This window comes from Talpa occidentalis, unplaced genomic scaffold, assembly GCF_014898055.3.
Source record: "Talpa occidentalis isolate TD23 unplaced genomic scaffold, MPIMG_talOcc4v2.1 talOcc4.7, whole genome shotgun sequence".
NCBI classification, from domain to species: domain Eukaryota; kingdom Metazoa; phylum Chordata; class Mammalia; order Eulipotyphla; family Talpidae; genus Talpa; species Talpa occidentalis.
Window position 1 is genome coordinate 78,696,313 of NW_023605083.1, and position 17,180 is coordinate 78,713,492.

The 17,180-nt window shown below is 48.4% G+C and overlaps 1 protein-coding gene across 1 annotated transcript; it reads right to left on the bottom strand.

The window, feature by feature from the left end:
* Window positions 1-3,904: 3,904 nt before the first annotated feature.
* On the bottom strand, window positions 3,905-16,969 carry LOC119230888 (acylglycerol kinase, mitochondrial-like). The gene is made up of 6 exons (XM_037492443.2): window positions 16,881-16,969; window positions 12,830-12,977; window positions 12,344-12,441; window positions 8,364-8,434; window positions 6,580-6,664; window positions 3,905-5,016 (listed from the first exon to the last, which is right to left on the bottom strand). The coding sequence occupies exons 3-6, from the start codon at window positions 12,401-12,403 to the stop codon at window positions 4,879-4,881; spliced, it is 354 nt and encodes a 117-aa protein (XP_037348340.1). The 5' UTR covers window positions 12,404-12,441; window positions 12,830-12,977; window positions 16,881-16,969; the 3' UTR covers window positions 3,905-4,878.
* Between the last annotated feature and the right edge of the window lie 211 nt (window positions 16,970-17,180).

Here is a 17,180-nt window from a genome sequence, read left to right on the forward strand (position 1 = left end):
TTTTGACTCTGAGGCCACTGCCTGAGCACTTGGTAAACTAGATCCATCAGCAAGCTCAGGATGCTACCCACAACCTCAATGGAGAGCGAGGCCATGAGCTCCCAGTAAACTTGCTGCCAGGGTTATTGGACATAGGACAAGAATCGGAACCGAGGGCTCCTCTCCCACGAGAAGAAGTCAGGCCAAGTGGTTTGTTCAGAAGTAGCGTGGGCCTTTGTGCAGCACGAAACACTCGCTGGGCTGGTGCAGATCCACCCGACGAGAGTCCGCCTGGGCCTTAGGGCCCTCGGGACATTCGGATCGCAGCGAGCGAGAAGGCACGTCGTCGCTCGGCTTGGGACAGGAGGCTGAAGTCCTGGGCCCCGAGATAGAAATCATTCCGCACAGGCACTTGCAGCTGTGATTCACCTGGTTTTGTTCCACGTGCAATTCCAGAAGGAAATTAAGCGTAGCCCAAGGTGCAGATGACTAACCACCACACATGGAGACTCCGTGTCCCCGTGTAGCCACGGATGGCACTGTGGTTAGAAGGCGAAGGGAAAGGGAAATCACAGCTGAGGTCCTGCTTTTCATCCTGGTAGCTGTGAGGATGAACCTGCTGTTTTCTCTACACCCTGAGCCAGCCCCCTTCCAACACAATAAAAAGATGAGATTATTCACCTTGAAACAGAGGCCTTTGGGGAGCCTTTTGTAAAGGACAGTGATGAATTAACCTTTCAATGGTCCTACATCAACTCCAGGAAGAGGCTGCAACCTCAGGGACCAGTTTTTGTTGTTATTGTTTTACTTAGCGCAGCTACTTGGCCCAGGGGAAGGACTGAGATGCTTTCGACCTCCCAGAACAGATCCCCCTGGCAGAGGTGAGGTGGGGAGGGGCCTGCGAACAAAATGAAAAGGCCACGTTCAGCTTGACAATGAATTGCCTTATTGTGACGATGGTTCTAACACAGGCAGGTGAATCTGGGGACCAGCGTGTCACGTGGGAGCTTTTAGGTCCTTCTGGGTTCATTCCTCACTCATGGGCTCAGGCCTCTTGTCTGTCCCCCACACTCGGCTACAACTGAGGGCCCGCAGGGAGGGTCCTGAACACCCACTCAGTCCCCTCGTTGCAGGAAGGCAAGGAGTTCAGCCGTCCTTTTATTCCCAGGGCGTGGAGTTTGACGATTCCACTTTCATTGCTAATATACCTCTGTTCCCAGGAGCCACTGGAATGCGACTGCCGTGGGAGAAGCTAGCTGTGACTTGTTACTGCTTACAAGAAATGGAAGTTTATTTTTATATCGCTATTTCTATGTGGTGAATTGAATATGCAGATGCTGAAGTGGAAAGAAATTCCAAAACTATAACCGTAGAAGAAACGGGCAGTCGTGTCATTTAGAAGCAGCCGAAACCCCATCAGAGATGGTGTTTCAATGGCGCGTGGACAGGAGCCTGCGCTGTGAGGTCTGAGGGCTCTTTGGGATACGCTGGACAGTCCGAGGTAGGATGGCGGGTGCTCACAACCGTGAGTGCAACTCGGGTACATAAGGGGTGCACGCGATAATGCTGTGAGGCCTCCTACCTGGAGGGGAGCGGGAGGTGGTTTTCTAACTGGCACTTTCAATGCTTTTAGGAGCGAGAGTACAGGGCAGTTGAAACCCATGAGCAATTCCTTGTGCTGTATAGAAATGATGGAGAAACAAAGCCCTGCTGTTGCCTCATTAGTTTACTCTAGCAGCTCAGTCTAGTATGGGCTTTTAGAGGTAAATAGGATTAAATCAGAAAAATTTATTTAATCACCATAGCCGGAGGACAGGTGTGAATTCCTTCTGTTTGCTGTAGATTGCCTCTTTAGACGAATAACAGATTGGCTTTGCTTTCCAAGGACGGTTGAGGGGTGTGGGGTAGGGGCAGGGCATGGTAAGTTAGCCAGGATGAGCTGCAAAGTGAACAATCAGCAGGTCACCAAGTTAGCGGATTGCTAATAAATTTAATTGACCTTAAAGTGAAAACGTCCTTCAGCCAAATTAGGCAGAGAAGAGCAAACGATGCTGAAGGGGCCGGATCCCAGGTTTCTGCACAGAGCAGGCGACTTAGGGTGGGGAGAGACACAAAAGTAACCTCCCGTACCCTGGGTGTGTTGGCTGAACTTTGTAAGTCTGGGCAATGAAATCTGTTCAGAAATAGTTGTAGCCTTGGGGAATGGTTAGGATCAGCTGAGCCTCCCTGTCGCCTTCACTGCCAAGCCCCCATTTTGATCCATACCCCAGCAGAAGGGTCATAGCAATAAGAAGTGGAATCTATTTTGGCTCCACGGGTTTACCTCATAATATGGAAGCAGAGAGCTTGTAAGTCATACCCCGAATCCTACTGCGAGGTAGCCGTGTGCTCTGAGGCCAAAGGCATCCGTGGCTGGCCCTGAAGCTGAGTCAGTGTTTCTCGAATTGACTTTGTGGCACGACGACACCTGTGTTTCGTATCTGTGTATCTGAACCAAGCGGTGTGCGCAGAGGTTGATATATTTACAGAAAATGGTTTTTACAATTAAAATGGAATTTTAACACGAATGCGTGTGCTGCGGTGCTTCACCCGGGCTCAGCACTGCGGTCGGAAGGCAGCGGGCCGAGGCTGCCCTGGCTGCCGCGTGGAGTGGGACGCGGAGAGCTGGGCCCCATCTGGATTCTCCAGGTAACGGAAACCAAAGTCGGAACAAGCGTGCCTGCCGGACAGCAGGACGGTGCTCCGTGACAGCGCCGAGGGCGCCCAAGGGAACGAAGCCCTGGGGTCACGGGGCCTGCTGTGGTCAAGGGTAACTGGAAAACGGCCTGTGTACAGCCGAGACGTATGTAGATGTGTGTACACTTGCTTACATTTCATTTCATTTTTAACCTCTTGGGGAGTTATTTTTAGGCAGCCCTGAGGATAAAGCTGTACATCAGTAGCTCTGTGTCCAAAGCCAGGTCCCGCTTTCCAAGCTGCGCGACCACGTTGCAGAGCCCGCTTGCTCGCGGCGGCATGAGAGCGGGGGCAGCCGCGTGTGGGGAGCACCGGTGAGCAGGGCTCACAGCCAGGCCTGCAGGTCAGACTTGGGGCGATGGACCGACAGCCACGGTGTGTCTTTATGTATATTCCTGGCTTTTGGGTGAAATTAGTTTGACAAAAGGTTCATACTAAACAGAAGGGGGTGACTCGGGCCGTCCATGTTGCACAGTGAAACGTCCTTTTTATGGACATCCTGTGGAAGGACCCCGGAAAGAGTAAGTAATAATGAAAGCGCTTTCTCGCAGGAAAATAGTTGACCCGGGGCATACTGACATTGAAAAGTGACTGAGAATCACTCAATGAACCACCACGCATGGAGCGTTACCAGGGAAGGAACCAGATTCTGTGCCGGCCCAGGACGTGTTACTACAGAGCCGAGATACCGGACTCTGGGCTCACGTGGAAACTTCATTTCCTTATACCTTAGCCTCTTCTCGTGGGCGATCCTTACAGTCACCAAAAAATGACAGGTGGCCCCAGACGCGCCCAGCACAGCTGGACGAACTCAGCGCTGAACAGGTAAGCCTGGCTCTTGCTGACCCCGCCTGGCCTGTGCCGCTGCCTTCCCGTCCTGTCGCCCCTGGGGGTGCCTGGGCCCCATCTGCTGAGTGAGCCTGTGCTGGCCCCGCCTGCTAGTGGGTGAGACGCACAGGGCCCCAAACAAGGACAACGTCTACAGAAACTAACACATCAGGTAGTTTCAAGTTCTCTGCTTCCGACCAGGAGCGGAAGCTCTGGTGAAGCCGAGCTGACAGCTGCAGGCCAGTTTCTGGGCCGCGCCGAAGGACCACAAGGTGCGGGCGACAGTGACCACGGTTCTTTCTGTCCCATCTCAGCTGTAAAGGACGTGTTAATTATAGTTCAATAATTAACTCAGTTCAGAAAGTGTTATAAAGAACATTTCCATTTATATTTTTTGTTGGAAGACCGGCTGAGTGATAAAAATAGATCACAGCAGGACCACATTCTCTGCTGAAAGTGGTCTGGAAATACTCAATTTAAACTTTTCAACGGCTAATTTATTTTTGTAAATGGATGATGAGCATCAAATTGTTATGTATTTAAATTACACTGAATATGTTTAAGGGAGTGATGTTAACAGTTTTATTTTAAAATACCAATATTTACATGACACCAGAAAATACATACTTTGGCAACTCTTACTTCCCTTCGAGAATTTTAGATGCGGCTTACAAGTGGGCGGGGCACATGATTTTTCCAGGACAGCCCCTGGGCAGAGCTGTGTGGACTGCGGCTTTGCTGTGTGGCCAGGTAAGGTGGAGGATCTTGGGGGGAGGGCAGGCTGCTCTGTTTTTTAAAATGCAGCTTCCTGGGCTCCAGCCCTGGATTGAGCTGTTAGGGTTGGGCCCCAAGCGATTCAGTTTAACATGCACCCACCCCAAGTAGTTCTCATGCAAACCAACATTTAGGAAGCATGGATTTTCATACAGGTTTCAGCTGCAGCTGAGGGGGAAAACATCGCACTTACGGTTTGGACGGAGGACAGAAGGGGAACAGAGTCAGAGCTCAGGAGGCAGCAGCACCCAGATAGGAGGGTAGGCAGCCCTTCCCTGCATGCCCTAGGATCGCCAGAGACCAGAACAAGCAGGAGAAGTGCTGCTGTGAGGCCTGCTCCCAGGCAATAAGGCCTGGCCCTTTTCCATCCCCTGAGGGAGAACTCCTGGAACCAGCCTGAGGAAGTCAGCGTGGAGGAGGGAGCAGCTGCCGCAGCACGGAAGCGCATGGCAACAGCTGAGAGTGGAGGGGCAGATGGACCCACCGTGAGTGGCAGGGGCGGCCTGGTCCCCTTGTGGTCCCACTGGCGCGTAAAGGGCGCCCACTTCTCACTGCACCCGCTCACTGGGCTGGACTCTGCAGCATCTGCTCTCTCTTCCTTGGGTCACAGAAGAACTGCAGCTTCCGGGGGAGCAGCTGCACCTCCACCGGCATTGCTTCGTACTCCTCGCTGTCGATGCTGAAGGAGCCCTCGGTCCCCTGCGGAGGAGAGGGGCTCAAACCGCTGCCCGCGCTCCCGGCCTGCCCGGATGGTCTTCCCAACACACACGTCCCTGCTGGGGTGGACGCGCCGCTGTGTGGATGTCCCGGATCGACCATCCGTGCACAGGTTTTCATGTTTTTCTGGCACTTGAGCAGCAAGGTGATCACTTTCAACTAGTTAAAAGACATGGGTCCTGCCGGTGCCCGGGAAGGCACACACAGTGTCACATGGCCTTCGCAGTCCTACTCTTGCTCAAGTGAACAAAAGCCAAGGGTCACACAGGCCGCTTTGTGCACGTATCCTCACGGCCATCAGCACGACACTGCGGGCCTGCGTGGGGACCGCGTCTGTCACACCTGCAGTTCCTGCTGGACACAGGCGTGCAACAGCCACCGGGCTTCAGAGGCCCTGGGTACTCCCTCCCCACTTAGACGGGTTGCTGTGTTCAGCTTGGCATCTTGTAATACAGAAAAATTAGCGCCCTCCTGAAAATGCCTTCATAAAACTCTGAAGGCAGCATTCACTGTGAACATTTGCCAAAGGGAAACGGAAGTAAACAAGCGGGACTTCCTCGAACTAAGAAGCTCCTGCACGGCGACGAGAGGAGACCTCCCACCTCCAACGGCTACCGGGGAGCAACCACCCCGCCCGAAAACGGCAGGAGCCAGGAGCGCTGAACAGACACCCGCGGGAGGCAGGCGGCCAGCAGGCACGTCATCAAGCAGGTAACCACAAATCAAAGCCACAAGGAGCTCCCGCCCCACAGCGTGAGAGAAAGGGGTGCTCTTACACTGTTGGGGGGATGTAGGCAAGCCCAGCTCTTTTGGAAAACAGCGTGGCGGTTCCTCAAAATATTACAAAGAGATCTCCCACAGGCTCCAGCAACCCCGCTCTTTAGGACTTGCCCGAGAGGCAACCCCGGGGGTCTGAAGGAGGACCAGCACTCCCGGCCCGGAGCAACACTGCTTCCCTGGCCGAGCAAAGCCACAGCGCATGTGCCCGGGATGGGACGGAGCCCACGAGGGCGTGGTGTGGTTTATGTACACAGCGGGCCAAGACGCGGCTATTAAAAAGTAGATGAAGTCGTGCCAATTACAACGTGGAGGGGATTATGCCATGCAAACTAAGTCAGGAGGAGAGGCAAGTGCCAGATGGCGTCCCTCGTACTGGAATATAAAGAAACCAAAAACCAGCAAAACTAAAAGGACACCAGCCACAGCAATCTGACTGCAGGACGGAGTCCCAGAGGGGAGGGACGGCGGCTGCTTTGGTGGTGTGACACGCACCTGCAGAGGCGTGATGCTGCACCCCCAAGTCTCAGTGCTGTAACCAACATGATCTCAAAAATGCACGAGGGGGAATGAAAGTTCAAATGCGAACGAAACCTGAAGATGCCCCGGCCGTCTTCTGAGAAGGGAACCTGTCATCTTTCCATGTCTCCCTCTAAGCCAGGACCTGGCACAGCGCTTGGCACCTCCTCAGTGCCTGAACGAGGGTCTGTCACTAGCGAGAGGAGGGGCAAGGCGGGGGAAAGGCCGGGAAGGGGCCGCGCGGCTCACCTCGGGAATTAGCAGGGCGCACCGGCTGGCGTGGAGACACTCGGTGCCCGCGGCATGCAGCTCCGGGTCTCTCACCTTCTTACTTCTGTGGGCACAAGGGAAAGGCAGGTTTGGAAACCAGCGCTGACGGCCGCATCAGGCTGGAGCAGCAGCAGGTTCCCCATTTTTGACGAGACTGACTAGGCGAGCACCGTGGGGTGCTATGAGTTACTTCCCCACCGTGATTCTGAGGCACTGTGGTGTGTCCCAGATGGTTTACTTGCTGTGCAGAAGTGGACAGGCAGTGACGACTGGGTGACTGTCTCTGAATTTTTCGCTGTAAATAGTTCCATAGGTACCTAGTCCTTGGGTTGTTCAATATCCAAATTTAAACATTAGAATGAAATGAAATTCCCTAGGAGACACAGTGAACTTTTGTAATGGAGTTGCTGTGGAGTGACTATTACTTGGAGACATGCTTTGACTAAATGGATGAAAACTATAGGATTTTCTAAATATATAGGCAAATGTGACAGACTTACCTAGAGTTTCTTTAAAAGATTATTCTTTAAATACAAACTAGCAATACCCCCCACCCCATGCAAAGACACCCATTATAGCTCGAGTCACGGCTGGTGCAGGACTAAATGAATTAATTCCTTTATCATTACTTGACAACAGTAATTCTTTAGTAGATGAAGCTCACCAGCCTTTCTAGGGCAGCTCCACCGGGTCTGTACAGACACCCGCAGGGAGCCACTTTTTCTAGAGTTCCTTCCTGCAGGACGGAGAGGAAGCACCGCCGCTGGCAAGGACACCGTGATCCCCCAACTTCAGCAGTATGACTGAGTTTCTTGTGGATGTCCACATTATGAATGAGATTCAAATTTAGCTGGCCCGGGCCCACAACACTGTGTACTTCCCAGCGTACACGAGCTGAAGGGCGTGGCTTTTCCCTCCTGCCTTCGACTACAGATAGAGCCTGTATATAAAAGGCCAAAGAGTCCCCTACTCTGCATCTGAAGGATCTGGCTGTACCAAAGGCGAGAATCACACAAGCTAAGGAAGGACATTATGCTGCGGCGCGGGTGCAGGCGCTGCAGCTGCCACGGAGACCAGGGGCCGCAGCAGAGAGGCCGGAGCTCTCACTGGGCGCCAGAGGGCGCTGCGGACAAAGCACACGTGCCCAGGCTGCCGGTTGACATGGCAACATGCCGCTCAGGCTTTGAGGCCAGCAGAGGATTGCGAGCCTTCTGAACCAATCAAACTCTGGCAAGGTAAGGCTTAGCCAATCAGGGCTTGGAAGGATGCTTGCGCATCGAAAGGGGCTTGGAAAACGTCCAAGGTTTTCAATAACGTTTCAGGCTTTTAATGGACGCCTTGGGAACTGGACAAGGTGGACTGACGTGAGCACATACTGTGGAGGGCCTCACATTATACAAAGACTTTCCCCATACGACCTCATTTCAAACTCAAAAGCAATCGTGATACAGACTATGCCGTTCTATACACAACGAAAAGGCTTCAGAAATGACAGTTAAAGAATTTGTCCAAGTTGTGAGGTCAGTAAGTGACAGGATCAAGATTTGCATCCAGAATTTTGACCCTGAAGCCAAAATCCTTGCAGCATGCTGTGCTGAATGCTTTCATCGCACGGAAAGGCAGACCCTGCTCTCCACACTCTGGTCTCCGTGACACCAACAGGAAGGCCAAAGGAGGCGGGACTGACCTCACAGGGTGCTCGGAAGTCAAGTGTGAGAAGAGAAAGGGCGAGAGTCATTTCCTACAAACCCCAGCCCACTCACCCGAGAGTTATAAAGTCTCCTTTGCTGACGGTGTCTGGCTCCACGCAGATGTTCATGAAGTCTTCTTTGCTCTGAAAGGGTTGGGAAGACTAAGGTTAAGGCGCTAGATTTGGGCTGAGGTGTCTGTCGTCCCCCTCGGGCCCTGGAGCCCATACTTGGAAGCTATGTTATGCAGTGCACTTGGCTACCAGTGATAATCCTGGTCATTTTCGGCCCTTTTGTTTCTGCTTTTACAGTTTAAGACCTTTGTTGAGGTATAAGCTACACACAACATTCAGCTCCATTGCTCTGAGACGCCCCTTTCCCCCAGGCTTCCAGGCCCCCCTACCCCAGCAAGTCTCCAGCTTCACATTCAGCAGTGTCACAACACACCTCCTGGGTCGACTTCTTGGCATGCAGAGCCCAGGCAGTTGTGTTTCCTTAAATGCTCTGCATGCAAATTTGGTATGTAACCAGAGCTGAAGAGCAGCTATCCATTTATGTCAAAGTGATGTTTTATTTTAAACACATTCCATTCCCAACCACAGAAAGCACTGGAAGGACTGAGCTACACGGCAATGGCTGCAACCACAGACTTTGGTCCTACACATTTTCACACCACTCCTTTTTGACTCACTGTCAGGGACTAGCACACAAAACCTCTAAATAAGACGATGACACCACCTATATCCACTACCACTCAGCACTGTGCTGCCGTCCTAGCGAACATGGTTAAGATGAAAGAGTAGAAGCTGAGTATTTGAAAGGGAAAAAAAACAAAACTTGCACTATTTGTAGCTGATAAGACTACATCTATAGAAAAATCAAATCCACAGATAAAATTAGTAAGAATTTAGTTAGGTTGCTAATTCACCATTAACATAAAGTCAGTTACATGCCCATCTGCTAAATCAATATTTAAAAAAAAGAAATTTCAAGATACTGTTTACAACAGCATAAAAAATTAAGGTAGCCAGCAAGAAACAGAATGTGACAGAGAAAATTATAAAAATTCATTAAAAGACATTTAAGACCTCAATAAATGAAGAGCTATGACACATTGATGTAATAGCCGATGTTGTAGAAATGTCATTTTTCTTCAAATTGATCAACAAGGTCAATGTAATCTTGATCAATATTATAACATATTTATGTGGAGCTCAATAAACATTCTAATGCTTACAGTGAAAGAGGAAGAATAACCAAGAAATGCAAAGAAGAAAAACAGGGACTTATTATAAAACACTGTTGAGACAGGCATAGTACTAGTGTAGCCAACAGAAACAGCCGTAGACACACTTCCGCGCGCACAGACACTGGACACGTGACACGGCTCTTACTGCAGATCGGGGATGGGGTGGACATTTTAGTAAAAGGTGCTTGGACAACTGCTTTCTATTTGGAAAGAGTATAAAGCTGGAGCCTTGCCTCCATCATTCACAAAATTCAATTGTAGGTGGGAGTATTTATCTTTAAAATAAAAATGGAACCAGCTGATACATGTCATTTTAACCTAGTCTTTCCTTTAACAATATAGGAACATTTTTCTAGGTCAGTAAATACCGAGAGATTTTAAATTCACATATAAGGTGTATTTAATCAGTCGCCTCATCAGTTTGTTTCATGTTTTTTGTTATTAGACAGGGAACACAGCTGTACAGGAGATGCTAATTTTCATAGAGTCCACACCCCAAAAGCCTCTTAGATTGTGAATATACTTTTTTTTTTTTTAATGAAAAATGAACATTTTGAGCTACTGCATGGTAGCTTCATTGTCTTTGAATATTGTACTGCATTTGCTTTTATTTTTATAAAGAGGTGTGGAGAAAAGCAAATGAATGTGCTGAGACGAGCGATAAGCAGCAGTGTCACCTCCTTTCATAATTGTCACAAAGATAAACAGCACTCGGCATTGTGAATGTGGCTAATCTTGAACTGCAATCACCTACTCACTGAATTCAACCCATTCATTGGTTTGCAATCATCAGAGAAAAGCACAAGGTTAAAGAACATAAAATACTGGAAATACCTACTATCAGCTATTGGGTATAAAGAAAATGTATAATTAGAAATCTTATCTTTTTTAAATTCCTCTGGAACAGTATTTTTTTTAAACCTTAATATATTCACTTTCACCAGTGTTTTCAGAATCCATTATGTTAGAAAGTAAGGGACTGCCTACATTACGTATTCATCTGATTTCTTTAAGATAAATTCCCAGAAACATACCAAACAGGACCAAGAGTAGGCTCATATTCTAGAAGCTTCACACATAATGCGAAGACACCATTGAGAAAGGGTGCTCAGATTTATATTCCCATCAGAGAAACAGCGACCACAAGCACACTTTTTAATATATGACAGTGTGGTAGTTACTACTTTAATTTGTATTTCTTTGATGCTGAAAGCTTTTGTTTCCTAACCTATAAAATGCAGACAAAAGTTCTATCAACCTCATAATGTAGGTAGGATGAAAACAAGAGGTGAGATTCTGGAAAATCCTTAGGACAGGGCCCAGCATGCAGCCAATACTCAGCAAACATCTATCTTATTTTTCATGTTTATTTCCTTTGTGATTTCCTAGTCCTACCATTTTCCTGTTGTGTATTACTCCTTTGCTCATTTCTTACTGATTTACCCTAAGAGTTTCTTACAAAGGAAGGCTATTAACTTCTGGTCTGTCACCTAGTATGTCCCCCAATTTGTCATTAAAAATTTGCATAAGTACACAAAAATATCAACATGACTTTCGCCTCAGCTGCCAGGCTAAGAAAGGCCTGTCCCATCCAAGTTTATACTGCTAATCAGCTTTCACTCCAACGCTTTAATGGTTTCATGTATTTACATTTAACTCTTTAATCCAACTGGAATTAAACAGAAGGGAGCTATGCTATCCAAATGGTTTGCAATGGACATGCATTAATGAGAAATCACTCTGAATATTAATACTGGAATCAAGCCTCTCTCCACACGCATCTCACCACACGCATACATTCAGCTGCATGTGCCAATTTGCAGACTCAGATCCATTATGAACAGAGTACTTGTATGTGCATGAAAACTGAACGTAGCAATTAGTCCCGTTAAGGATAACCTTCCTATGGCATTCTCATTTACACGGTTTTTTCTCTGTCAGTAACTGTTTGGGCTTTCAGGCCACATGGTCTGTTGCAAGCTCCCCACCCTGCACTGCGGCCTGGACACGGCACAGGCAGTGGCTTTGCTCCCATGACGCTGTGTTTATGGATACTGACACTTGAATGTCAAGGATGACAAGCTATTTTACTTTTGATTTTCTTCCAATCATTTAAAAGGGGGAAATTACTTCTTGGCATGTGGGCCACATGGAAGCAGGGGGCGACCAGTGTACCACCAGCCCAGTTCTGCTGGGTTTTTGGGGTCGTCTAGAGCAGCAGCTACAGCAGAGCCTGCGGCACACACGGTGCCAACACCGCGGCCACCAGCCACCTGGCTACCGAGCCCTTGAGATGTGGCCCCTGTGACTGAAGAAATGAGTTTTTAACATCATTCTAATTAAACCGAAATGGCCAGGTGTAGCTAGTGGCTATGGTAGTGGACAGGGCACGTCAATAGCCCAGAGCCAAAAAAATTGTAAATATAGATACCAAAATGTAGAAGTAGATACATGTTTCTCCTGGGCAGGAAATGTTTGACATGTTAAACACAGTCACAAAAATAATGGATATTTACTCAAGTAAAGGTTCCACAATTTCTTCCTCCTGTGCCTGTTTCTAAAGCTCTTTTGCCCTTAGTTTTGAGGGCAGAGTGTGTGCGGCTATTCCACAGCACCCAGACCAGGCCCTGCTGCCCGCAGGCCACTGTCTCTTCTCATTGCTCTCATCCCTCAAGGGCACACTGCACCCCCCTTTCCTCTCTAACCCCACTGGGTGAAAACAAAATACTGAATTAGGAGAAAAGTGTGTAGACCACATCACTTTCCCCAGATACCCAACGCTTTTCCTATGAGAACGCTCGCTTACCGTAAGGTCAAGATGGCTGTTGCGTGTGGTGATGGACAGTTCGATGGTGGACAGTTGCATTTCCTTCCAGTCCTCCGGCCTCACCTTCTGGGAGAGGGCTGTGTGAATGAGATGCAGGTCAGTCTCGTCCAGCAACACCTCACTCTACCACGGTAGCCTCCAGCTGCTCAGCGCAGCCCCTAAGCTCGTCCGGAGACTTGGCCACCTTAGCTTTACTTCATACTCCTCAAGTAAACATAAAGAGCCAGGCTTGAAACAGAAGCTCACTGCCCGGGACAGCTACCAAGGCACCACAGTCACAGGAAGGTCCGTGACACAAAACAAGAGCCCTTTGTCACAAGCCATATAGGCTGCCTCCTCCCCTGGGACCCCGTGCTGGTCTGGCCATGCTCTGAGGGGCACAGGGACTGAATTCTGTGGTCCTTGAGGCTGCCCCTGCTCTATTAAGGCTCATGTGTGGGGCGGTCTCTGGTCTCCACTGCTCACCGTCTTGCGGCTGGGCCCAGTAGGACGCAAGCCTGCGCAGTATCCTCCTGTACAGGGAGGGCCTTGGGGAAGTCTCCGCCGTTCCACTGGGGGGTCTCTCCGTAGGTCCCGTGTACGAAATACAGGCCTGATGTGTCTGAGGCCACTCCTTTCAGTAAGACAAGAGAAAACTGGTCATGCACACATAATCCCAGACTCTGGAAGTTCCTCTCTGCCAAATTTAGTATTCCACCTATATATGCTAGAAAGCCACCAGGAACCTCTCCTCACTGGATGGAATTATGTCTAATTTGGAGCACAGACAACTCAACTCCGCCTTTCTTGCCTCTCTAGCAAACCATGACCTTAGGGATTACAGTGCCCAACGGTCTCCCTAACATAGGACAGAAAGGACACAAAGTGGACTCATTTCACGATCCAAGTATCTCTTGTTTGCAGCCGATGACACAAAAATGGAATTGATAAAACGGCATTAAATACCTGCTTCCCTCTGGACTCACAGGGGGGCAGAGGCCAAAATGGTTTGGCCCAGCTTTGCAGCCCTAAGCTCTTAGTCCTGCCTCAAAGTTCACATTCTCACTCTCTCCGTCTCCATCTACTTCCTGACACCCAAGTCCAGTGTCCTGTCGAGTCACATCAACTTCACAGGAATAATTCAATCAACGCCTTGCCTCAGCCCTTGGCATCACCTCCAAACCACCATGGCTGCCCGCTTCCGTGGCCACATCCTGGTCCTTACTGTTACCCAGAACTACTCAGCTGGCAAGTCTAAAACCTCGGCATGCTCCTCTCCAGCCACACCCTCCACTCTCCTACTCTTCTGGTTCTCTTGGGATGAGCCAGTCTGCTGGAGTTTCCATGGCGTGAGCTACAAGAGTGACAACGGTCACGCGAGCAACAGCTATCACACATGAGTAAGACGCCACCCTCTTGCTCCCTCACTCCTCCCCAAGCGCAGAAAGACCACTGGGGAGCCCCTGCCCCGCTCTGGCTCTCACCGCCCTCTCTCAGAAAGTGCCTGTCAGGGCCTTGCACATCCGCTGCGGCTGCCCCGAAGGAGCCGTGTCAGTGGGTAATTCAATCCGGAGTGCTAGAAAATCGGCCTGTGACTCCATATCTAAGCTGCGTCCCTCCCTCCCGCTGCCATTTACAAAGCTCATGTTCTGATCTCCATCTGTCTGGGTCCTATTTATTTTTATAACTTGGCTCAAACTCGGAAGAGGAAGAGAGGGGCAGTATGCTGGGAAATCCCAACCACACCAAGTTCTCATCACACTGGGAATTCCCGTCCCTGACCACCCAAGTGCCCAATCAACTCAAAAACTTTAAATCTCTCTTCATTATTCTTAGCCTTCCTGTGTCTTCACCCTTCCATCATTGTCCCCTGGAGCACCCCAAATCCAGGTCAACCTTGTCACTGGGTTTCTGTACTTCTTACTCCCGTGGAGTATTGATACAGGAGAAAAGATCCCCCAAAGGAGCGTGTCAGTGTCCCAGCCAATTCTTGGTATCGGTGCTACTTGAGACCCCTTAAACCTCCCTCCTTTCATCTCTCTTCAACCCCCCGGGCCCTCATCGCCTCACTTCTAACTGGCCACCTTGCTTCCGACACCTCACCGAGTATCAGGACAGACTGAAGAACCTCCTGAAGTCTCACACTGGTTTTCATCTGCACCTCTCCTTTACTGCTCTCCCGACTCAAGGAAACAGGTGTCCCTTCCCCCGCTCCAAGCTCCCCCGTGCCCTCTGCCCATGCTGTCTCCTTTCGCCTCTCCCATCCTTTTTAATCCTTCTGCTTCGCATAAAGACATGACTGTCCCTCCAACGAGAAAAACAAGACACTCCGCAGACGCGCCTCCCTCACTACCTTCCCCCCCCAGTTCCATCTCCTTCCTTCAAGGTGACGCTTCCGTGACAGCGTGGTTTCCCCTCGCTGTCGCCATCGCGCTCCCATTTATTCTTTGGCTTTCTTCAATGCAGCTTCGGTCCCTCCCCCAGGAGGCTGGCAAACCTTCAGAGGTTGCCAAATTCAATGGATGCTGCTTTCTGTCTTCGCGCTCTGATACTGCTTGAAATCTTTCCTTTTCGGAATTTGCTTCCATTTTTTGCTCAGAGTCTCCTAGATTTTCTCAGCTGTTCTCAGTGTCTTCTCTGACTCGAACTGTTTACGTTCCTTAGGGCTAGCCCTGGCTACCTGTTCTCACTGGTAACTTCATCAAACCCATAGTTTTAATGCCATGCGGACGCTTAAGACATTTAACTATCTCTCTGCTCAATTCCAGACCTAAGTCGCAGTTGTAGCTCCACCTGTCTGTCCCAAAGGTGTATTAAACTCAGTATGTGCCCAACTGAAATTTTTATCTGTAGTCACAAATTTGATTTTACTCTAATATTATCAACATTAATAAAAGACTGTAGTTACCCAACTCTAATCCTTCAAACCAGCAATCTGGGAATCCTATACTCTCCTTCCAACTTCTGAGGGTTCTACCTCAACATCTCTTTAATCCATCCCTGTCAATACTCACTGTTATTGAGTGTACACCTCATCACTTCTCACCAGGTTACTCTAACAACCTTCTATCTGATGTCTTTGCCCGACAATTTCCCTAAAATGCCAATCTGTTCATATCATTGCCCTGACGAAGTGCTTTCATGAAGAAAGTCAGATCTGCCATATAATCTGTCCTCTCTAACCTCAAGCCTCCTGCCAGTCTTCAGTATTGGCCACAGTTACTGCCCATGTCCCCCCTCTGTGACTTCACACATCCTGCCCCCCCCCCCCCCCGCCCGCCACTGGAATTCCCTCCATCCAGTCCTGCCTATTTCAAAATTGACAGTCAGCCAGAAACGCCTGCCCCAGGCTGGACTCTCCAGTCTTCTTATAGCTCTTGCAGATTCACTGGTATCTCCCCACCGCCCCCAACCCCCGTGCATGAGCACTCCTTGAGGGCAGGACATCTGTCTCATTTGACTTTGATTCCAGGCATACAGCCAGCTGCCACACTAGGGATATTCAGTAATTGCTGAAGAAACACTGGGGACAGCTTATTTTCTTCAGATTCCACAAATTAAAGTAAGCATTTCTTCCTAAATGCACTCACTCATTACTCTGCCAATGAAATCATTCCTTGGAACAATAGCAATAACGTATTTTACTAATAAAGTTTGTATCAGTTTAGAAAGGACTTTGCCCTTCCCAAGTTGATTTTAATAATCACGTCTACTGACTACCTCTAGCACATCAGTGGTTTATTTTTTAGATTTAATTCTTTAATCCAACTGGAGTTTTATTTAGAGGAAGAAGGGAACTATGTTTTCCAAAGGACATATGTCGATTTTATAATTAGAAAAACACCCGATAATTTAAATAGTAACTTTTTTCACTACATTCAAATTTCATCTGCCAACTTTCAAACTGGCCAAACTGTGCTTTTACAGAAAAGATGACGATGGCATCTAGTCCACACAGAAGGATGACTTTTCTATTAGTATTGTCACTAATATACATCGTTCAGCTTTTCTCAGTGCCACCACGTCTCAGGGTATGGTCTACGGCAGCACCCTCTGATGGGACTTCCTCTGAGGATGGAAACATTCTCTGTCTGTGCCAAGGAGGAGACTAACTGCTACCCATATTTGGCTAGCACAGTTTGAAACCTGCTACAGGATACCTGTGCCTGTATGATTTGGTATATTCAGATGCAAATCTTCATTTCCAGATGCTAATGTAGACACATTTACAAATAATTGATGATATGGAGGTCATTCTGTTCAAGGTGTGTCTGAAAAGAGGCAGTGAATGAAAGTGGAATATTAAAGAGAAAATGGGTTTGGAATGGAGAATGAGTTGGCAGATGAAGGTGTCTGTTTATCAAAACAGCATGCATGATTTCTACATTTATATAAATAAATTTGCCCCATTTTAGTACTGAAGCTAATCACATACACCTGTAGCAAGGAATTACAAAAATAAAAATCCAAATACACATATCAGCAAGTAAAAGCAAAATAAGATTGAGCAAATTTCTACATTGTACATTGTATTTACCTTAAGAGTGCTGAAAAAGTGAGCTGCTTTGGTTTTTAGAGGCCCAAGATACCAGTATCTGAGAAAGATCAAGATAAAAATCTAATTAGAATATTAAAAAGAACTATTGACTTGATAGAGACCATTCAGGACAGACACAGGTTAGAATTACACTTCTACTATGAGGTTTCTGTAAGCTTTTAATCTGCATTTCAATGCCATGTCAAACAGTCCATAATTAGCTATACCTGGGATAGATCCTTGCAATTTACAAGAGATATATAATCACTCTCCTTGAATCTCTAAATTCACAAGTGCCAC